This window comes from Astyanax mexicanus, chromosome 1 (assembly GCF_023375975.1).
Source record: "Astyanax mexicanus isolate ESR-SI-001 chromosome 1, AstMex3_surface, whole genome shotgun sequence".
Lineage (NCBI taxonomy): Eukaryota > Metazoa > Chordata > Actinopteri > Characiformes > Acestrorhamphidae > Astyanax > Astyanax mexicanus.
The window spans coordinates 76293655-76318154 of NC_064408.1; the positions used below are offsets into that span (position 1 = coordinate 76293655).

The following is a 24500-nucleotide window of genomic DNA, read 5'->3' on the forward strand; positions in this document are numbered from 1 at the left end:
GAGTCTTATGTTTGGAAGATGTATCAGGAGAGATGCTGGGACTTCTTCCCTGCTGGAGACTGTTTCCGCAAGCAATATGAGGACCAGCTGGGCTAAAGGGAACCGTTACAGCCCTCAGCCCAAACACCAGAGAACGAGAGAAAACTCCAACCTGAACAAGAACCTCAAACTAGCTCCAAATCACATGCTGCTTACATTTCCTTACTGATTCAAAAGCACGACTACAAGACTTGAGACTAAGAACTTCACTTTGGATAAAGCGAAAAAACATCAAGCCAAAAAAAACGAATATATATGAAAAATGTGAACACAAAATAATGTAAACACACAAGGACACACACAACGTCCAATCTGCCAAAACATCATGTACGATATATTTTGAAGAACAGTAGTTCTTTTGATGTTTTGCTTCCTTTTTCATCTTCTGAATCTCACAAGCTGCACAAAGAGACGTGTGAACAGACATTACAGGAACACTTCATCCAAAAACGCTGACAGTGAATGAGCATGGCTATCAATGGTGTGAAAGCTTGTCTGGACCTTTTAGTGTCTTAATTACTAGTAACCTTTCAGTACAAGCAGCGTTAGTATTTTTGAGTTAAGTATTCCTTCAATGTGAGTTATTTTAGTGAATGTCTTGACACAAAATATGCACAAAATGACTTTCTTGGTATTCACTGATGCAGAACTAAAGACTTAAGCTCGTCTTATGACAAAGAACACGATGTAGAATGTACAATGCCTTTTGAGATGGCTAACCAAACTGCAGGATGAGGAACTGAATGCAGAACAGAATATAGATCCTTGAGTCCACTAAAGCAGTGTTTCTCAACCCTGGTCCTCACATTTTAGTGCTTTCCCTGTTCCCAACATACCTGATTCAATTGCTTATTAAAAAGCACTGGGAGTGTTAAAGCAGGAAAACCTCTAAAATGTGCAGAGTAGGGTGCCTCCAGAACCAGGATTGAGAAACACTGCATTAGAGGAACTTCTCAAGAGTCAAAGTGCCTTATGATGAAACCTATGCAAATCTCATATGTGCAGAGAGCCTGTACTTTAGTTTAGAACGACAGGCAGTCTTAACCTAGTATAGTTTTGTGAAATGAGTTGTTTTAAGTACAGAACACAACTGCTGTTACATTAAGTTTCTTTTTAATAGCAGAAACATGCTTGGCCGAACATCTCCATAAGAGAATCCAATGCTAAGGATATTACAGTAACAAATGTACTGGATGAAAATGAAACAAAATCATCAACCACTATTGTATGGCCACTTGTGAATTGAAATGTATTTTATTTGGGGAAAGGGAAAAACAATAAAGTAAGCAATGCAATAAATCCCACCTCATTTACTGCACTGATAATCCGTGTTGGAGCAGTTTTGGAACATGCTGTACAACAGTTCAAACATTTTAAAGAACACTTTCCTCCTGTTGGTTTAAAATTATAAACTTTAGCCAGTAGTCAGTAGCAGGCCATTAGGTGTTGTTTATCCAGACAGTTGAAAGTTGTTGGCAGCTCAGAGATGAGCCGTTACCAGCAGGATTTGGCACACCTTTAAAGCTATTAGTGTCGCTGTCCAGAATGCCAATCCCATTTCAGCACTACCTCTGCTGCTTCAGGAGATCATGCTGTCTAGCCAGTCTTCCAGATCCTCTTCAGTTATCTCCTTCTTTACTGAGTCACTTTTGGGCTTTAACTCTTCTGCTGTCTGCTGACTCCTCTCAGCCTCGTCAACGTCAACCACATCTTCATCCTTTTCTTTAACAGCTGATGCTGATGAAAGCAAAATCAGCAAAAACACTTATGAGTTTATTTTATCCCTTCTACTCATGCAGAGTGGCACATAAATGTAAATATATAGCAACAACACTTAACTTCTTCACAAAACACTTCACAAGATCCAATTTATACCTGGTCACTTCATGTGATTAGTATCTGGATTGTATCCTGTTAAGATTGTAGCCATGTACATTCACACTTAAAAGACAAACGCATCTCCAGTTAGGTTATGTGTTCAGACTGCTGGAAAATCTGATTTCTGATCAGATCAGATTAGATTTGCATGTCCGGACATTAAAACTTTCTGGATGGTTTTCCATGTCAAATTTCATCAGTAATCAACCTTGTTGCTCTTCTTGGGCCCCTGCAATTTCATTACTGTGGATTTGATGTGGTTATTTCTTGTCTTATGTGTGGGTAACTCAAACAACACAATGATTTAAATGGCGAGAGCATCCAGACTGAGATGCATCTGTACAAATACAATTGTAAACACATTTCAAACAACCTTCAAATGTGGCTTGGAGCTGATTTGCAGAAATCTGATTTCCTGTGGTTTCTAGGAGTTAAATTAAAAATCAAACTGGATACGATCTAGATAAGCCAAAATATATAGTCTTTGCAAAATTTGCTCATGGCTTAGCTATTATTACTGGTGTTTTGGTTGTAATGGGAAGTAGAATGCTTCTTGGAAAGATTAATGAATTTACACGTGTCTCAAATGCGTCTCAGATCACCTACTGAAGTGGTTTTAGTGATTAGATTTGTATCTGTTAGAATGTGTCTTATCCAGATATAATTCTGATACTGAGGACTCAAAGTGACCAGGTGTATAAACGGATTGTTTTTAAAGTTTTTTTTTTTATAAGGTTTGATAAATTGGAATAAACAGTGCACCAGTATTGGCACATTTTAAAACTGCGATCAAAAATATTATACTGTCTTTGTAAATGAAACATGCAGTTGGTCAAGGTCCTTTAAGTTCTGATCATATCCACACAATCCCATACGCATCATAATGGCCTCTCTCTACTCTTATCCTGTTCACTTTATTCTCACCTTTCTCTGGACTTGCTGACTCCTCATCTGCTGTATTTGATGTTGTGGGCTCTGATAAAGAAAGCTCTGTGACGGGTTTCTGCAGACCTAGAAGAATATCCAGTTCCTCCTCTTCATTCTCAGGGTCTATGACAGCAGTGGAGGCCTGGGAGAAAGAGCCGGTGCCTGAAACAGGTTTAACAGGGCAGGGAACTCCCAAAGCCGGCTCTCGACCCGTACAAGGAGCTGCAGGAGGCTTAAACCCACCTACAACTTTAGCATCTAATTTGTGCAGAGTGCCCACTGAGGGGAGTTCCACAGGGGCTGTTACCTGAAAGACAAAAGCAGCCCATGTTATGTAACAGGTACACAAATATTTTTCTATTAAATCTGTGGTATTATTAATACCTGAGTAAGCTCCGCCTCCAGGTTGAGTCTCTTGTGCAGCGGCAGTTCCTGAAGAGACTGGGCTAAAGCTTCCAAATTCACAAACATAGCAGGTACCTGTAGAAGGTCAGTCAACATGCAGTTCATCTGGAAACTTTAGCATGTTGATTTTTTTTCAATGCAAAGTAGTCACGTGACAAAATCTCGCTAACAGAACCTGGTGACGCATTTACTGTTTATTCATTTTATTTATTTATCACCATTACACAACAACACTTACAGTTGATGTTTATGCTGCTGTCCCACACACACACACATCCCTCATATCTCTCTCTCTCTCTCTCTCTCGAATGTGGAATATGGAGCTAGAATAGCCTTCATTTTCTACATTAAAACTCTCAGTTAAGCTCAGTAACACAGCACATTACAATATTCTACTTTAAAAAGCAGCAGAACTACGCTGAAATATTATAATACAGTAAAAAAGAATCTAGTCTGCCAGGTTTAAAACACACTAGATTATTTTTACTGTCCCCTTCCAAAAATACAGTAAGTTATCAGCATTAAAAAATGTAATCATGAATTTATCCATGTATACCGTATTTTTTGCACTTTAAAATCCTTTAATTTTTTCAAAAAATGTCTGTGCGTTTTTTAATCTGGTGCGCCTTACGTATGAATTTTAGCAGTCAGGTTGTAAGGAGCAGTAAAGGCACTTCACTGAAGTGCAGCGTTATACAGGAGTTTCAGTTTAGTTCTCCAGCACAGAAGCTAGAGCAGTATTATCATTAACCGCTAAACATGCTAAGCTCTAGCTCTTTCGTCGTTCAGAGATGAGTATATCGGACTGTAACCTGCGTGTTTATCTTGTTAAAACAAGCAAAGTGGGAGAAAAGGCTAGCTAATATCACCCTGGCTCACAGCAACACTCAGGGTTCCTTAGTGTAGCTCTATCTGGCGGCATTAGCCACTAACCGTGGCCAGCGCTAGAGGTTACCTGCTTATGCTGCTGCACCCAGCTATAGTGAATATCTGGAAACCTAAGCTCACTTTAAATAAACGGAAGCGCTTCACTCATCCAAATAGAGTTTTCAGGAGAGAAATCTGAAGATTCACGTCCAGAGCTCTTTTTTCCCTAAGAAACAGTTTTGTTTACTTAGCTTAGCTTTACTTCTGCTAAATTAAAAGAAAAATATGGCGACACTCCTGTGCCTTACTAGTGTTGCATGATGAGCCTTATAATCCGGTGCGACTTATGTATGAAAATAGATGTTTATTGATAGAGCGCGTCTTATAGTGCAAAAAATATGCTACTTGATTACAAGAAAAATATCATGATAAATCTTAAATTAAGTATTCTTTAGAGTAAGAAGACAAAGTGAGTTTCACTGGAGCAGACTAGATGTTTTCAATAGCCTTCCTGCTCTCTGTGGGTTCCAATCATTGTAGATGGTACTGAACTGTAGCAAATGCTAGTTTATATATGTATGTGTGTGTGTGTAGATGAGCATCTACCTGATTGACTACTAGTAAGTCCATCTCCCAGTCCTTCTCCTCAGAGAACCTGAACTGTGTGAAGGAGTCTCCTAAAAACAAAGTAACAGAAACTGACATTAATAAATATGTCTTGATGATAATACATCACCCACAGATACAAAACACACCTACTGTAGTTTTCTACTATTTAATACAGTGTTCATAACACCATGAGAGTAATACAGCCATCTGACATCAGTATTTGTAAGGACAGGCCTGCAGTTACTGTGGCTGCTGCAGCCTCTTCTCCTGCGGTGGAAAGCCATATCAACTCTACAAGGCAGCAGCACGAGACGACAGCAGGAGAAAGACACAGCTGGTGTGTCACGCGCAGCTGTGCGAGAGAGGACGAGGACAGATCACAGAGCACACACTCGTCTCCCTCGCCTCAAAAGCAGCCTTTCTGCTGAAGCTCACTTGCCAACTGCAGTTGGTTATGTAGCTGATGGATGCACAGTGTGGGAGCAGGGGGTCAAGTGGACACAAACGCTTTTATCTTTCTAATGTTTCTTCTTCATTTCACAGCAGGGGGAGAGGAGCTTGATGTACTAGGTTTTAGATGGATGTTTCTAAAAGACAACCAATTAATCAAACAACAAACCTTACACCTCCTTACTTTTGAACATTTTTGTAAGGAATTAGTAAAAGTAAACGCTGTCGCAGTTACGCATTAGGGCATTCTTAATAAAGATTTCCTGTGGGTTTTACTGTTTGTCACTTCTCTCCTTCGTTCACACGCATGTAGCAATTCATAACAGAATCGATGTCATTGTCACACAAAAAATGCCACAAACACACAATATATTAGGGATGCTCGGTGATAGCAGAATTATATTGTTTATAACATATAATTGCTTTTTTAGAATAATTGGCTGATTTGGGCAAAATTTCAAACCAATATTTGCTGGCATATTTATTATATGCTGGAAAAGGACCACGTGACGCTGGCTGAGCTACTAGAATTGACTGACACTGGCCATGCTATGTATTAATTTAACCTATCGTTTATACATTTTTATTAGTTTCAATATATATATATATATATATATATATATATATATATATATATATATATATATATATTGTTTTATTTAACCTGTTAATAAAAAAAAATAAAAAACAGGGTTCGGGCACCGAGTGGTCCAGCGGTCTAAAGCGTTGCCACTATGATCAGGAGATCGTTTGTTTGAATCCTGGTCATGCAGCTTGCCATCAGCTGCCGGAGCCCTGAGAGAGCGCAATTGGCCTTGCTCTCTGTGGGTGGGTAGATGGCGTTCTGTCCCCACATCCCTCCAAAAGGTGAGGTTAATCAGCACAAGGCGTCTGTGAGCTGATGTATTGTAACAGAACTGTGCGCTGTGATGCTACTCGGCAATGATGCATGAGAGGCAATTGGAGAAGAGGCTGTGGCTGACTTCAGAAGTATTGGAGGAGGCATGTGCTAGTCTTCACCCTCCTTGTGTTGAGGCATCACTAGTGATGTGAGATATACAGCTAAGTAGCAGCTGAATGGGTAGAAGTCTATGCAAGACCAGTTAGCTAAATACGTGCGAAAGCTGTAAATCGGCACCGGCATATATACACATGTAATATGGGATATCGGCCCATTGGTGCATCCCTACTATATAGATTAATTCAATAAATCAATTTACAGTTTTAATGTTTTTAAAAAGATAATATTTACATGAAGAACCTGCCAGAAGGCTTCTCAATAAAAAACAAAACATTAGATTGCATTTTTGATTGATCTAAATGGGGCTTTGCTTCTGTTTTGGCACATTAAAAAAAAAAAAAAACTAATAAACTATATATGTATATATATGTATTTTTTTGTTTGTTTTGTTTTGCTTCACAATACTGCAAGTCCTAATGCTACATGTTCCAGAAAGAAACCATAATAATCTTTAATATAAGTGGTCAAAGTATAATTGAATTATGTTTTTACATGCTGAGATTATTAATCAACAAACTGAAATGGCAAATTTTGGGTGGAGCTACACTGCAGCTTTAGTTAGGAAGCTGATTTTCTTGATAAAAAATTCAGACACAGATACAGAATATTGAAGAACGCACACTAGAAACACCATCTCAGTTCAGACATGTCACCAAAACTATACCACACAAATCAATAACATATAACATGACCTAAAATTAAAATGAATTGAATAGAATTTCAGTAAGGAAACTTTTTACTTGTAGTAGGCTGTCACTTTAAAGAATGAGCTCGGTAACACTTTTGTTGATGAATAGGATGAACTCTTCACAGCAATGCTGCTAAGAAAGGAAAGGTTGAGAAATTTGCATTCTGCGCTCTTTGTTTTGAATAATCGATGAGGTGTGACTAATATATAATGACATCATGCTTTTGCTATCGTCTACAATAACCGGGACTTCTAAAGAAGAATAAATGGCAGAATTTGCAGAGGAAACTACTGTCCAGCCACCCAGCGAGAGACAACAGGAGACCGAAGATGACATTCAGATGCTTCTTAAAATGATCCACTGCAACGACAAAGCCACGGAAACTGACCCACGAGGGCCAGCGTCTTTTAAGCCTGCTGTGTAATTTATTCTCAAATTTCCTTACATCCTAAACTGTTTTTGAGACACATTAACATACGTCTTCTCAGCTAACTAAACACTTTATTAAATTATGAGTTTATGAGTATAATTAGCCAGTTCATTCACTTTGTGTTATTGTTTTTTTCTTCTCATCTTTAATAGTGTTCCATCTTATTCGTCTTTGTTTTTGTTTTTTGTTACCTGTGCTGTATAATTGTTACATTTTATTCAATTTTTTTTATCCAACATTTTATAAATAGGTGGTTGCGAGTGTTGCTATAGACCGTTTCAGAGGAATATTCATGAGCGTAGGAAGTGACGTCGCTGTTCCTAGGACACTTCCGTTCAGCGGTAAACAGCGTTCAAAACAGTGGACGTAACTTAATTTAACATGAATGCAAACTTTACCTAATCTGAGAGTCACAAACATTGAAAATCAGGTCGAATTGTTCTTTAAACCAGTAAACTATGGAGGACCAAAAATTACATAAGTATAAATAAATACACATATAAATGTATAAATATATAAATAAATAAATGAATAAATAAATGAATGTTGAAATGAATAAATATATAAATAAATGCACATTTAAATGAATAAATAAATATATAAATAAATAAACACATGCACAAATAATTGTATAGGTAAATAAATTAATTAATAAATACATTTCTTATTTATATATTTATTTATTCATTTATATGTGTATTTATTTATGTCAACATTTATTTATTTATTCATTTATTTATTTAAACATTTATTTATTTATACTTATGTCATTTTTGGTCCTCCATAGTAAACACGTCTGCTTTCGTTTTTCACACTGCTGACCTGCCATGCAGTTACTGTGTCCGCTCACAACTTCTCCCCCCTTCTTAGCTATCAACCATGCAGAGTACGTGTTGGACAGCGTCTGACTTGCTCCAACCTCACCATACACTATAGTGATGCCTTCTCTACCATAGGAACAAATATTCCCAACTTTTCCACTGAGAAAGTGATTACATGCGCCCAAACTGCGGTGCACTTTCACTGCCTCCGTTTCAACAAGGTAGTGATTCACATCTAGGTGGGTCACCTCTGTCAAGCTTTTTAAATCAGAGAAAAAACTTCCCTCTTAAAACCTTATCAAAAGGATCAGGAAAAGAGGTTTGATCACTTTTTACTAATTTCTGACCATATGTTTGCTCTGTTTTCGGGAAATATGCGCTCTCATTTTGACAGCTGTATACTTGAAAATAGTGCCACGGGAAGCGCCGAAGGAACAGACATGCGCATTAGCTTTGTTATTGTTTTCCTCATTGAAACGGTCTATAGTGCTACAGTGCTAAGCGGTGGCTAGGTTGTTCCTATGGCATCACAGATGGTTGCTCAGATGTTGCTGTGGTACTCGATGAGGTTGGTTGGGTGTTACAAGGGTATTTGTATCATTGTTACTTTTTAATCCATACAGGTTTTTTGTATTTTTTCCTACAGGAAAAAAACCCTGCAAAAACATGCTGTTACCTGGAAACGCCACATATAAAAGAAACATCCTACAAATCAAACTGAACTATCTGCAGATAAAATAGTGTTTTAAAAGTTGCGAGATGAAATGAGGCGAGAATATAGCATAAAAAGCAAAAGAAGACTGAACTGGAAAAAGAAGAGCAACCAGAGTAATCACAATAATAACTACTGTCAACAATATGTTACTTTAAATTAGGATTAGGAATAAGCAGCCTAAGTAACTCCCTTCAGAGTTCCTTTAGGTCTGTTTCTGGGCCAGAGATGACACCGGCACATGAAACAGTAAAACATACAAACTACAGATGACCTATGGAATGATGGAGGCCACAGACATCCGAGGCCATTAAAACAGGGTGCTGACCATTTCCCCAAGCTACCCTCACAGTCATTAAACAGAGCCCTATTGAGAGAGGCTAGAGGCTGCTGATGGAAACAGCTAGTTAATTTGCTTTTGTCACGGCTCTTGAACACAAGTCAAGCCCGAAGCAATTAACACTGAGCAACTCTGGAACAGACTGAGCCGTCAAAATAAATCACTCAGCGCTAATTGCATTTAGAAAAAAGAAATATAAATAAATAAATCTTAGGCCAACCATGCATGACAACAGCCGACAGTTATTTATTCCACACATTCAAAGAAATTTGAGTATCTGACAGTGAACATGCTTTCCGCAGAGCTCTCGGAATTTAAAATCATCTGTTTCTACAGATTTTACACCAAGCAGGACAATGAACAGACATTCTCTGCTCACTTATATTAAGAAAATCAGACAGATGAATCAGTGATATTAACAAAAAGTAGGTCTATATAATAGTAGGACAATATACTGTCCCCAAAATAATATAATTGTGATAAACAATATTATTGTTATTTTAAGACCATTTTGCCAGTAACATAATGATAACACAATAGCATAGTATATAAAATAAATAAAAATAAAGGAAATATAATAAAAACACTGTTTTGAAACAGAGTTGAAATAAGAGCTCATTCACATTAAGTAGATTTATTACATTAATTTCCATAAATTGTATGATAAGTCCAACAAATATAACAATGGATACTATTACTATAAATATAAATATATTATATATTATATGTATAATATATATTAAATATATTATTATATATAAAGTCTGGTGTCAAACAGTGGTTCATTTATTGTTGTGTCATGTTGTGTTTAAACCCCAGCCACTAGATAGCAGTGCTGTAACCTTCAGATCCCACAAAAAGTCACTTATTAAATATTAAATTGTACCCTCTGTATTGTGATAACCAAATTTTTGCCAATACACAACACTATTTCCATATGTTCCATGCTGTAAAAGTGCTGATGAATCAACAGCAGCACAAATTCAAGTCTTCTACCTCTGTTTAAACATAGATTTTTTTTTGTCTGAGCTTATTGATTCACTGCTCTAAATTTCTATTCAAAAGGCAAAAGCTGAGGTGGAGGAGACAACCACGAACAAACATTCAGAGAACAATTAGCTGTAGAATAAACAAGAGATGTCATTAACCCTACATGGGTGTAGCTTTGACTGACAGGTTCAATCACACAGTCGACATACATTGCCTGTACAGGAGCACAGACCCAACACACCTCACCACGTCACTCTGTCTATTTAAAAACACTATTCAGCAGGAGCTTAGGCCTACTGCACGTCAGTATGTTAAACTATGAACACTGGCAACAAGAAACGTAGCAAAGTCATTATCATTTGAGTATAATGAGTCTGGGAACAGTATAACAGTATTCCAAATTACAGCTGATTTTAAAGTGCACCATCAATAATAGTCTATTTTTTGGTCTATTTTCATACATAAGGTGCACCGGTTGTAAGGTGCATTATTCACTGCTAGTAATAAACTGGGGTGTCGGCATGTTTTCCTTCTAATTCAGCAGATCTTATCGCTGTGTGGCAAAACCTGTAAAGCTAAGCTACGTTAAGTTAACAAAACTGTAATTCTTAAAAGAAACAAACGAGCACTGGATGTTAATCTACACTGATTTCTCTCCGGAAAACTAATTGTAAATAAATTGCTTCTGTTTATTTACAGGAAGCTTAGATTTCCAGGTTTCCACTAAGGCTGGGTAGAGCTGCATTAGCATTAGCAGCTAACCGCTAGCATTAACAAACAGTGCTACACCGAGGAACCCTAAGTGTTCTGGTAAGCCACTGTGATATTAGCGAGTGGTTCATCCCACGTAGCTTGTTTTAACACTGTCAATACGCAGGCTACAGTCAGATATGCTTGCCTCTGAATGGCGAAAGAGCTAGCGCTTATCACGGTTAGGGGTTAATGCTAATCCTGCTCCAGTCTCAGTGTTGGAAATCTAAACTGAAACTCCTGTATAACGCTGTACTTCAGTGGCGTGGATTTATTGCTCTTTACAACCTGACTGGTAAAAATTATACATAAGACGTACTGAATTATAAGGCGTACGGTCAATTTTTTGGAAAAATTAAAGGATTTTAAGTGCGCCTTATAGTGGGAAAAATACATTAATTGCACTAAATCTATACAGTGTTTTATCTAAACCAGAAGCTCACAGGGAAACTATACTATAACCATTTCTCCCTCTAGTATAGCTGGTTCTACAAATATGCACAATCATCATCTCCTCGAGTGTGTCAGAAAAGGGAGAATTCAAAAACAAGCAGAGTTTAAAGCCCAAACTTATACAAAAAAAAGGCCAACAATATAAAAATCAGTAAAGGCGAAGATTCCAGCCTGCAGTATGCCCAGCTCTACAGCTTCAGATAACTAATTTACATATCAGTCAATTTCCCACTGCAGTGACCAGCTGCTTTCCCTATCTGACTACACACATGGAAGACTCTCCAAACAGTGAATGCTCACAAAGCCACTGGGACCAATAGTACACCCGACTGTGCTTCTACAATAACTGTACACTGTGGTCTGTCACCCAATTTAAACATCAACTCGCCTCAATTATCTCCATCAGAATGCATCAGACGTACCACCACAATGCCTCTGCCCTAGAAAGAGGTTACTGAACACTGTGACTCATAATGATTGTAATTAATAGGAATGTCTCTGTCACATATGTTTGCCCTCAGATCTAATTTGAATATTTTAATTCTGACTGTCTGCCGATCTGATCTAATCCAATCTTTGTCTTTCAATAAATAATGAAGCTAATAAAGCTAGTAAAGTTTCCTGCATTCTTGGGATTCATCTGTGTTGATGGCAACTAGAGAACAGGAGGAGTTTCGCTACAACAAATCGAAAAAAGATTGGAAATGGATCAGAAGCTGATGTCCAAAAAAAAGCCTAAATATTAAATTTTGGAAAAAACAAATCCTTGTAAAAAATTGGTCAGAGAAGCAGCACAGAGGTCCATGGTCACTCCGGAGGAGTTGCAGAAATCTACAGCTCAGGTAAGAAAATCTGCCCACAGGACAACTCAGGACAAAGTCGTGTACTTCACAAATCTGGCCTTTATGGCAAGTGGCAAGAAGACAAACACAGTAAACATGTGGAAGAAGGTGCTGTTCCAAAGTTCCCCCCTGTTCCCCCCAATCCCCACTGTAAAACATGGTTTAGCTTTATACTGTGGGGATAATTTTCTTCACTAGACACAGGGAAGCTGGTCAGAGTAGATGGATGGTGATAAATACACAGCTGTTTCTGTAGTTTTCGGAGATGGAAGACATGGCAGAAATAATCGGTGACTAATAAACTAAAAGAAAAAATAACAATCAATCAGATTAGTCGACTACCAAAATAACCATTCGCTGCAGCCCTAATATAGGGTGGGGGTAAATACTTTTGCATGTAACACTTTCATGATTTTTATTCTATTAAAATTTTGAAAACATGTAGCATTTTTGTTTCACTTGAAAATGATATGCTACTTTGTGTTGGTCTATTACGTCAATTAAATCTCAAACAAATACAATTAAATCTGTGGTTGTAAGGTGACAAAATGTGAAAAGGTTTCGAGCCACTGTATTGTCCAAAAATGTGACCGTGACAGGCCCATCTGTTACTTTACAATGACTGTCCACGTCTCATTTACCACTGTGATCCTCATGTGTAATGGATATGACAAGTGAGTGTACTCTGACTGACAGTCATGTATTTTTCCAGGAGCAAATCAAGTCCTAATCTATCTTAAATGGATTAAGAGGGAGGTGAAGCTCAGGTTAATACAGCAGGCAAGGAGCAGGGACATCAGCAGTGCATCACTAAAGAACGATTCCACAGAGACTTAGAGGAAAAGAACCTATAATTTTTCAGAGTCTGTTTGTATAAATTTAGGAAATATAAAGATTAAAGTGTGAAGACAATCTACAGGAAGTGACTTCTTCCCTCAGTACACAATAGCATAACAACAGAATGTGTGCAGTGCATCACACTTGAGGCATAATTGCTGCTCTCACAGAGCTGATAATGTGCCTGAAGTCTACAAGATAAAAACTAACAAGTGGAACTGACAACATGCAGATGGGTAAATAAACTGCCTTTAAAATGACTGTTCCACTAGACAGGGCTTAAGTACAGCGGAAGCATAATGGCCCATTAACGCTGCAGTTACAACTCATACCTATCATCAGAGTAATGACATTCTGCTACTGTGTGGGTGGACAAACACACAGATGTGGACCAATTATTTTCTCCGTTGAGGATGAGAAATAAACACAGGCACGCATCACAAATATGAACACTTGTTTTTATTCAACATCAGAAGATCAGGTCATGTATATGTCCCATATGATGTATACATGTGTACATTAAATCTATTTAAATGTTTAAATGTAGTATCACTTTGTGAGAAACTAAGAATGTCTGACGTTCTTTAGAGACGTCGCCTTTGAAAACGATCAGAACAGAGCCTAGAGATGACAAACAGATTATCAATCAATCAATCAAGCTTTATTGTCACACAGCCACAGTACAAGTACAGAGACTGGTCAAATTAACCATCAACCTGTCCACAAAAGGGGGGGGGGGGTTACATGACAGGAAGACAGAGAATAGGAAATTAAGAGGGGTACAATGGGAAAGGAGAGGAGAAAAAAACAGCATACCCCATACTGTGCTCCTAAGGAAGCACAGTATGGGACCATAAAAAAACCTCAGCACATATGCAATACACAGACAATAGACAGTTCTGGCAACATGTGGGTTAAGGGGTGGTAGAGATAGAGTCCAGTCCAGACAAGCAGCCATCCGGCAACTATTATTACCAGGCTTTTGAGATATGATGTATATTCCTTGGCAAAAAAAATAGATTTATTAACAATAGTGCACCCAGGATTGCTGCGAAACAGAACACCATATGTGTGGTCTGATAAAATATACCTATTTGTGAGAGAACACAGACTGCTAGATATTACTGTATGCAATATCCAAAGACATCCTGCTCAGTGGACAGACTTTCAGAGCGCATGCATTATTGGACTGAGAGAAGCTGGATGGCTGTTTCAATAAATTATCTGGCACCTCAGCTTTTAATCAGCCAGTCACTGTTGCCTTGATTGGCAGTGGTGTTGTGTACCAGAAACTTTGACTGCTACGCTCTGCTAGGGTTCTTCTGTTATCCCTTTGAGTCTTGGTTTATCCTAAAGCAGTACAATATATTGATATTTTATTGTATCGAGATCATTTTTCTTTAATCATTTTTAAATGATTTAAAAACAATTATGTACATCACTGTACTACGCATTTAAAGAGTATTTGAATAGAATTTTTAAAAAAGAATTTGCCACTGCTAATATGTATTTATGTACTGTGCATCAGAAAATTATTTTTAAATAATTTTACAGCTCTTTCATTGGGTAAAGGGCAAAGGGTGGTGGCTTTTATACTGTTCACACTGGTATTGGAATTTTATCGCATCAATCGAAATTACGAAATATATTGTGATATAAATGTCGGACATATTATTCAGCCCCTAGCTTCTTCCTTATCTGGGAAAGTTTATCCTTGCCACTGTTTCTATTGATTGCTAAAAATATGCTTGGACATGGATCTCTGTAAAGCTGCTTTTTGAAAGTATTAGTTGTAAAAGGTCTTATAAAAAATAAGTAAAGCATTATGAGCATTAAAAGATTAAGAGAAGGACAAAGAGTAGGGCTGAAAATGGACTAAAAATGCATCTGGATATGCTTGAAAGAAAAATCAATACAAAATATAATTTAAACTAGTGACTACACTGGATTATGCTGTTTGAGGTGGTAGAATCTTGTCGTAACTTTGCCACGTTACATATTACATTACATTAATGACTTATTGTTAAGTCTACATTGTTAAGTATCATCCCTCCAGAAACCAAATAATTTCCACACAATGCTTACCTATGTAGCAGGGGTGACACTAAGATATGGGTGGTACACCCTTTACATTTCTGTAAATATTTTATTATATATATATTTTTGGGACAAAACTTGGAAATTAAACTTGGATAAAACTTAGAGCGGTCAGTGTACAGCTTATATAACAGAGCAGTATAGATTTGCTCTTAATTTATTCATAATGTCTACATAGTTGACACCACAACAGAATGTGAGTACACCCCACAGTGAACGTGCCCAAATTGCGACCAAAGTGTCTATATTTTGTGTTACCACCATTTTCATCTAGCACTGCCTAAACCTACGTGGGCATTAAATTCACCAGAGCTGCATATGCTGCTACTGGAATCCTCTTTCACTACTCCATGACATCACAGACCTGGTGGATGTTAGAGGCCTTGGACTCATCCCATCTTCTGCTAGAGGATAACCTACAGGTGCTCAGTTGGGTTTGGGTTCAGGTCTGAGACATGCTTGGCCAGTCCATCTTGAGCTTCCTCAGCACTTGTCATCTTGGAAATGTGTTTGGGGTCGTTATTGTGCTGTCTTCAACCTCTGCAACAATTCTGGCACCACAGGATATGATGCTGAACACATGGACTCTTTGATCGACCCTGGGAAGGCCTGCTCCCCCAGGGTCGATCATTCTGCCCCAGGGTGTTAGCAACCTTCCTATGGCCTGTTCACTTTGAGGTGTACTGAGTTGCCAGCTATTCAGACATTAATGGCTGTGTGTTGAATTATTTACAGAGGACAGTAAATTCATACTGCTATACAAGCAGTATGAATTTGACAAAGCACTGACAACTCTAAATTATATCTAAATTAAGTTTAATTTCTACAGTGTTTTACCATTAAAATAAATGAAATATAAAATAGGTGTCCGTACTTTTGGGAGACATTGTAATTTATCAATATTTACAATATATTGCCCAGCCCTTAGCAGGAGATGCAGTGAAATGCTTATTTTGTCAAATCCAATAAACTGTGGTTTAGTTGAGCTTGCTGAGCAGCAGCCACTTTAAAGCATGCTGAGGTTATGTGATGGAAGGCCCAGCTGGTGGAGCAGACAGAATCAGGGCCACGGACCGCGGCGGGAAGGCTGAAGTGCTGAGCAAGAGGAGGAGAAATGTGCTGTCACTGGCTATCAATCATACTACCTTTTCCCTACCGCAGGACATGCAGAAGCTCAGCTGTCTCGAACCCCTGCCGACAGTGAAACAAGGTCAGCCACGGCACATAAGGAAAACTGAGTTAATGACATCAACACCAGGTTCATTATATATAGAGGATAAGGTCCAAGTTGTGTCAGCTCAGATCCAGAGAATAGTATGTGACCGCAAGCGTAAGAAGTAGAAAAAAAAAGTGCCGGCAAAAGCTGTCACTGTATATCTATGTCCCTCATTATTAGTTCTCCTGGGTGCTTTAAATGCCTCATATCCTCCATTACAACCTCATTATGATCAATAAACTTTGAGGCCTGGAAATTCTGGACAGTATGACAATGCCTTACATAAGCCTGTCATCTTGGCTACAAGTTGATTTAAGATGCTAGCTGTGTGAGTGGTCTTCAGTGGTCTTTTAGAGCCTGAATACTACTTTACCTTGTGCACAATATCTCCAGCAGTAGAAGGCCAGATATTTACTGACACCAATCTCTGCACAAGATCTGCACAGCTGAGAGTGATTTTAATAAACAGGCTAAGAAAGTCTTAAATTCATTATTTACCTTCCCCTCTGGACAGTGCTGAAAGGTTTTGTTCAAACAATAAAATAAAAAAATATATAAATATTATAAATAAATAAATAAATCCAATACTCTAACAGATTAAGGTTGACATATTTCACACATTTGATCATTTCTAAAAATTAAGAAAGTAAAAGCAGTAGCTATGGGAAGCCTACAGGGGTTCCAGGCGAATGCTGTCCAACGGTCCCAGGGCCACGAACAATAGAAGAGGAAACAAATGATAAAGCTTTTTTGGATTTTTTTTTTTTGGGACCACAGTATAGTGTTTATACACACATCCAGCTCTGTGTGGGTTGTCATAATGTAACTGATCAAAATATCACTAAATATGTGTCATTTGAAACATCATATGTGGCGCCTGTGGAGTGATATTGTGTGGAATTGAAAAATAAAAAGCCTGTTAAAAGGTCTCATTTAATCTTTTTTTTCTTTCATTAATTTTGAGGTTGTCTCTAGTATGAATGAATGCCCTGCAAGTTGTTTTTTTGTGAGAAAGTGCCCTGGTGTTCCTGTTTCAGGCTGTTGTAGTTCAGTGGAGGAGTGAGCAGGAAAGAACGACAGGATTTCGGCTCTCACTCATGAATATTCATGACATGCAAACGTCTTATCTCTGAAAAGCTAACAGTACCATGATGCTCCCTTCACAGCTCAGCAGTGGGAAGTCACAAGCCAAGTCATGAATCCTAATATACTGGGGCTTTTCCTAATTTACTCCTTTTTTTGTCTGTTTTCTTCTATTGATTGATGCAGGCAATGAGGGTAGAAGAACAACTTTATGTGAAGCATGCATATACAACCTTGTGTATTTCAAAGAAAGGAAAGTACTAAATCGTTTCTAACCCAACACCATCTTTCAAATATTTGGAACCAGCTAAATCATATTCATTTATTATGTTTTAATTTATCACCGTGCGGTCCAGTGGTCTAATGTGCTGCCACTATGAGCCGGCACTCAGAGGGAGCACAACTGGTCCTGCTCCCTTCGGGTGGGTACATCGCGCTTAATCACGCTTAAAGGTGGCGCCTGGTGGCACGAAGTGTCTGTGAGCTGATGCATCGGAACATAACCGCTGTGCTTTACTGCTTTAACTACTCAGGCAATGATTCATCAGCAGCAGCTCCAAAAAAAGGGGTGATTGACTTCACAAGTGTCGGAGGAGGCGTGTGCTCGTCCACATCCTCCTAGGGTCACAGGTGCCACTGGTAATGGGGTGCACAAAGGGGTGGGACAAATAGATAACCAAATTGGGAGAAAATGGGGGAAAAAATCAGAAATAAATTATTAAAAAAAAAATTTATCATGTTTTAGCGATATTGTGATATCCAACATAGATATGAAATTTCATTTGTATTGTGCGCTACTACATGGTATTAAAAAACAATCAAAAGTTATCAGTCCATCCCTAGCGTACACACCTCTCAACCTATCAGTTCTCCACCCCTTCAGTCTGTTCTGTCTTTTCTTATCTCCTCTTTTCTCCAACCCAGTTCAGTAACTGCATGTTCACTGTCCCAAATCATGACGAACAGCCCAGCCCCCGTGGGAATGACCTCCTCCCTGCCAGTCAGAGCTACATCTGTGTATAGCAGCGCAGCCACACACACAAATGCACAGCAGCAGCAGGAGCAGCTGAGCACCTCATCATCATCATCGTCATCATCATCTTCTACTGCCAAGGAGCATCTGCGTCTGCTGAGAGCACATCACCTTTGTTCTTCATCACCATGAAGTTAAGGCACCACGATGCCTACTGCCTCAGCACACCAAAAAAGCAGCTCTGCCATGAGGATTAAAGCAGTGAAGTGTGGTCAGGATCTCCACCTGGAAGAAAAGGCGGTTTTGGTGGACTCTGCGAACTGAAGAGTGTGATGAAGAAGACCAGCTGGAGTGTCCTCATCACCACAGCGATGAATAGACTGGCTGATAGGGGTCATGAGTGGACAGTGATGACAGTGAGTATTTCACTTTCCTTTTACAGAAGGCAATCAGGAGTGGACACAGGGATTCTGATAAAGCATCTGATAGAGATCCACAGATTCTTATCATAGATCAATAGATTTGTAAGCCACAAAAAAGTATTTTCTAAACAGAGCGGGATTGAGAACGACTATTTAAACAATTATAGCCACTAAAGGAGTAAACATTTTATTTCTAACCAGAGAAATGTGGTGTTTTTTCCCTTTGATTTGTATCACTATTAACCACAAGATTGATTACTGCAAGCTAATTCACCAAAAAGGAAAGTCACAAATTATGTCTCTTGGTTTATATATTAATTACACCATCAATGTTTTTTTTTTTTTTACCTATTAACAGTCTAGACTTTGTTTTCTACTTTAAGGATCATCTTAAGCAAATCACTAAACTTCCTCAGGTTTCTCACTGATATTACATACATTTAAAAAAAAAGCAACAATTCAGATTTTTCAACAAAAAGTGTATATCTGATACTGTCCTGATTCATTAATGTATTAATTAATGACAATAGTTCAGCTACAGATTTTAAATTACATTAAATCTAAGGCAATTCAACAGCAACATTCTGAGACAGTATATAATCGGGGGAGAGTCTTCTCTTAGTAAGCCACAGTCTGGTTTCAAAGCTGTGTGGGTGTCAGGTCTGTTCAAAGGCACCAAACAGCCTCAGCCATTAAGCAGGCCATTGTCCAGCACACACTACCCCTAGCAACAAGGCAACAATTACAGCAGCAAGGCAATGACTGTAGGCTTGGTCAATAATTTAAATTAAGGCAATTATAACCTGCAGAATTATTAAGATTAACTATTCTATTGTGAAGAACTTAAGGAGAGCATAATAGCACCTTTAAACTGTTTTATAAAAATATTTAGTCATGAGTCCTTATTTTACTTTAAAAAGAGCAAGTACTAAATGGTGTCTAATGAAATTACACCTTTAAAGTAATTGAGATCAGCTAAATCATGAAAGCTATACCTCCATTCGCCTGTTGTACATTTTTCACTTCACCAATATGCTCTGTTCAGAAGCTCATAGTATTAAAGACCAATCAAAAGTTTTTCCCTAGTGTACACACCTCTCAACCCCTCAGTTCTCCACCCCTTCAGTCAGTTCTGTCTTTTCTTAACTCCTCTTTTATCCAACCCAGTTCAGTAACTGCATGTTCACTGTCCCAAATCATGATGAACAGCACAATTACATGAATTGGCAAAACTCACTGTTTCAGAAGATGGTAGGTGGGCATTATGATATTGTATTGACCGAAATTCATAAACAAATGTAATGTAAATTTTAGTAATATCATTCAGCCCCATTTGCAGGTACCCACTGACTATTTTGCGAAAAATGAAATGTTATTAAATGTTAATAATGAAAGAAAAAGATGCAACTCAGTTACTCTCATAAATCACTAGAAATGTTAACACCTGCTTAAACATGTCATCACTAGTTACAGTTGTAAATGTAGTTATGAGGGCAGTAGATGACTTGAATGGACATGGATGGATCTATGCTGTGTAAACTTCAGACCAAGAGTACCACAACGGTCACAATGACAATAAGACTATATTTCCTCAAGACACATTCACATTCATCTCACAAATTCAGAGTAACCAGGAACCCTGGCAGTCATCCACCACACACATAATCACAGCTAATTCTCAGTAGAGGTGGTGCTTAACAGTGGATGAAAAGTGCCCGCACACCCATGAGGAGCACCTTAGAATCAGCCAAGACATGGGACTGAATGGCTGAGGCCAGTCTCACAGAGTGTGTTTACATTCACCTGATTAATAGAGAACATCAGAGTTTTTTCAGTATATCGAAAATATAGGTAACAGAACAAGATAAAAATAGATAATCAAAAAACAGAGTTTGCAAAAAGACAGTAATCACAGAAAAAGACGTGGCACAGATATGAAGTAAAACCCAAACTACACGTCACAGATTTTCTTAACATCTTCACATCGAGTCTCAATATGAACCTACATTCTTTACTTCAGCTAGAAGATGAAGATAATTTAAAGCTTTCAGTTTCTGTGTCGCTCTGAAAGTGTTTTGTCTCAAAAAGTTAAACCTGTGTCTATTTTTACATCCATGCACAGTATGGTGTAAGAATATACTGATATATCAAAGTACTGTGATATTATGTCTTGCCACTGTTTTGATTCTCAAAAAACACACTACCAATTTTTAATTGTGTACATACAAAAAAGATGTTGGTAGACTTAAGCTCTTTTTAAATATTTTTTTTCTTAACTTATTTAAAAATGCGTCGTATAAATACCAGTTTCTAAAATGAAAAAAAAAAAAAAAATTGCTGTGCTTACAGTATCACATTATACTAAAATATTTTTGAATGGTAACCACTCTATCATTAAATGAATCGTATTGCCAAGATTCTTGCCAATACACAGCCCTTATGCTCTGTGACTAAGAAATCTAAGAAAATGCGGCTTAAGGGTATATATGCACTAAGAAATACAATTAAAGTGCTAAAGTCCAGCTCTCCTCATCAGTTTTCTTTTTTAAGACCTTACTCCAGTCTTCAAAATCTTGAGAATGTTGTTTTATGACTATTTAAACACACTCAGACACAGTAACACTGACTTGTCATGCTTTTTCTCCTGGTTTTACAAAGAGCATGTGTCAACCGCTCATACAGTACCTCCACCAATAGAACACATTTGAATGTGGGCCCTGGACATTAAGACTGGGATCCACTGCTGCTTTGCAAACTTAAATCTGTCCAACAGCGCTAGACTGAGAAGCACCTTCCGTAAGTTGTAAGCTAGAGCACCTTAGTCGAGCAGACTACCCTCAGGTCTCCCCAAGACAAGCATGCCCAATAAGACATATAGGTCCACCTGAGCTTTTCTGTAGGAGCTCCACACCACCCTCACTTCCTCTGGATTTAATCCCAATGCCGATAAAAATGATGAAAAGTGAGGTAAAGAAATTTGTTACTATGCTGAAGATCAAGCTGGCCAAGTGGGGCAATTATTTACGTTATGTCATCACACATTTACATTATCGCAATTTAGTCAAATTCATTATCCTTGGACCACACAGAAGGTTCCATTGCAACAATAAAAGTAAAAATAATCACGAACTTCATCTGATCCCTCAATGTTTTCATAAATACACATCATTGCTCGATCTGACAGAATTACCAATTTTAAAGAGAATAGCCAGATATATCATACACACCTCTAATCAAAAAACGATGGGAACAAAATCAGAGGAAATTAAAAAAAAACTAATACATCAAAATAAAGCTTTTTGTTTTTTCATGTAGTGAAGTAGAAAGTTTAACTGAAATGCTCATGTTAAAGCCTAGTCATTCTTCAAGTCCTAATTACAGAGAAAGGGACTGATGGCTCAGTGGGAAATATTGTAGAATTATAGTATTATAGTAATTATAGTAGAACAACTCTGGAAAAAAATAAGAGACCACTTAGAAATGGTGAGTTTCTATAATTTTACCAAATCGAAAACATCTGGAATAAAATCAAGAAGAAGATGGATGATCACAAGCCATCAAACCAAGCTGAACCGCTTGAATTTGTATCCAAAAGCAGTGTGTAAAACTGGTGGAGAAGAACATGCCAAGATGCAAGAAAAATGTATATATATATATATATATATATATATATATATATATATATATATATATATATATATATATATATATATATAAAGGCTATTCCACCAAATACTGTTTTCTGAACTCTTAAAACTTTATGAATATGAACTTGTTTTCTTTGTATTATTTGAGGTCTGAAAGCTCTGCCTCTTTTTTGTTATATCAGCCATTTCTCATTTTCTGCAAATAAATGCTCTAAATGAAAATATTTTTATTTGTAATTTGGAAGAAATATTGTCCGTCGTTTATAGAATAAAAAAAAACAATGTTCATTTTAAACTGATTTAGAAACTGACATGGTCTCTTAATGTTTTCTCTTGGAAAGCTTTCTCTGTCTCAATTTTGGGATGGTGTTCCTTAAATTTGTACAAAACAAAATAATTTACTAAATCTTGTTTTACAATATTAAAAATAATGTTTTATCTTTACATGCATGCCTTTTGCAAATCTGTTCTTCTTCTACTCACTTAACTCTTCACAATAAAAAAACATTTCCCCAAACCTTTGCATGCCACTGTACAATATAATCTGAGACTGAAAGAGGGACAGAGAGAGAGAGTGAACAATAAAGACACTGACGAAAGCTAGTTCATCAGGTCTCAGTAAAGTGGAAATGTTAATGTTATTCCAGGGCAATCTGCAGATGAAACCTATATTACACTAATTTAGGCCTCATCAGGTTCCTCATTAAATTTCAGACGTCATCAGGAGATTCGGATAGATGGCTGGATGTATTGACATTTCACATCTGATTGTCTTCCGTTCTGTCTGCAGCACAGCCTACTGTACAAAGGACCATATTTACAGACTGTACTTGTCTCTGAAATCAAGATTTGATTTAATTTAAGATATTATGTTTTAAAATACATATCATGTTTAAATAAAATGTATTTTATTATTTTGCCCAGCAAAAGTTATAATGAAAATATTATACAGATTAGATACAGAAAAATAATTTAAAAAACCCCAGTTATCTCAAAACGTGCACACTGATCCTTTCCAACTGATCACTTTTACATTAATTTCATGTGGAATCAAAACAGCCCCTATGTGACATATTGTTGATACAGTGCATCCCTATCCCTTATTCCACATTTATGTCAATGTAGCCTCTTTGGCAAATATGTTAGCACTAAAACCACTTCATTCTGCAATGTACAAAAAGCAACACATAAATATTTTAATAATATCCTCCAAACATTGCTTTTTCTTTTATTAAATAAATAACATTTCTGGAAAGGGATATTCTGAGTTCATAATATGTACAATCACAGATTTCATAGTTAGGCAAATTGCCATAGATAGCGGCAAAACATTACGCCTACATTCAATTAGACAGATTGCACAAAAGAGAGTAGTGGTTTTACACTTCAGGAGGAGTGTGGGATAAACAAACAGACAAATTACAGAAAAAATAATCTAATGGTGGATATCAAATCCTCAATAACAGCTTGTGTCAGCATGTGGTCTGTTGAAAAAGGCTACTCCCAGTATGTGGTAAAATGTAAAACCAAAAGTTTTAGATTTTCCGAGTGACAGAAGAAAATGGTTTAGAACAGCTGGATACTAAAATGCAAGAGGTCTAAACATAGAAATAGAAAAGGAACATATAGCGTATATTCACAGTGCATTACACACTTTACACAGTAGCAATATGAGACAACTAAACTACATTAGCTCCATCTTATTCTCCCTGCATTCAGAAGGTGTTCAGCTGAGGACAGAACAGACAACTGAAGACAAATCCTGACCTGGCCAAAGCCGAAGGGCAGATGGCCAGGTAACCACCACCAGAGAGCCACAAGAGGGAGTGAGGGAGGCACAGCACAGTGTTGCCTAGAAAAGCCATCACCTTAAAAATAGATGACACAAATAGGCCTCATGAATATCCATATGCTTGTCATAGAAGCAGATTAGGGAAATAAGAGGCAAATTAGGCAAAGAAAAAACCCTGAAGAGAAAAGCACCACAGAAACTTGTTTTACA

General features: G+C 37.5%; 3 protein-coding genes across 7 annotated transcripts in view; 2 read left to right on the plus strand and 1 right to left on the minus strand.

The window, feature by feature from the left end:
- ryr3 (ryanodine receptor 3) overlaps positions 1-1364 on the plus strand; it is a 108797-nt gene extending 107433 nt beyond the window's left edge. For all 4 annotated transcript variants that reach the window (XM_049483365.1, XM_022685670.2, XM_049483375.1 and 1 more), the window contains one exon: positions 1-1364. In XM_049483365.1, the coding sequence (XP_049339322.1) occupies positions 1-96 (96 nt within the window). In that variant the 3' untranslated portion in view covers positions 97-1364.
- Positions 1275-24500, minus strand: part of aven (apoptosis, caspase activation inhibitor) — a 25734-nt gene continuing 2508 nt past the window's right edge. Inside the window, exons 3-6 of one of the 2 annotated variants that reach the window (XM_022685682.2) lie at positions 4723-4793; positions 3229-3324; positions 2842-3151; positions 1275-1776 (exon numbers count right to left, since the gene is read on the minus strand). In XM_022685682.2, coding sequence (XP_022541403.2) covers positions 1619-1776; positions 2842-3151; positions 3229-3324; positions 4723-4793 — 635 coding nt within the window. In that variant the 3' untranslated portion in view covers positions 1275-1618. The remainder of the gene's footprint in view (positions 1777-2841; positions 3152-3228; positions 3325-4722; positions 4794-24500) is intronic. The other variant, XM_049483382.1, reaches the window with a different exon arrangement.
- chrm5b (cholinergic receptor, muscarinic 5b) overlaps positions 18465-24500 on the plus strand; it is an 11751-nt gene continuing 5715 nt past the window's right edge. The window contains exon 1 of the mRNA XM_022685674.2: positions 18465-18845. The gene's annotated coding sequence lies outside the window, so the exon portion shown is untranslated. The remainder of the gene's footprint in view (positions 18846-24500) is intronic.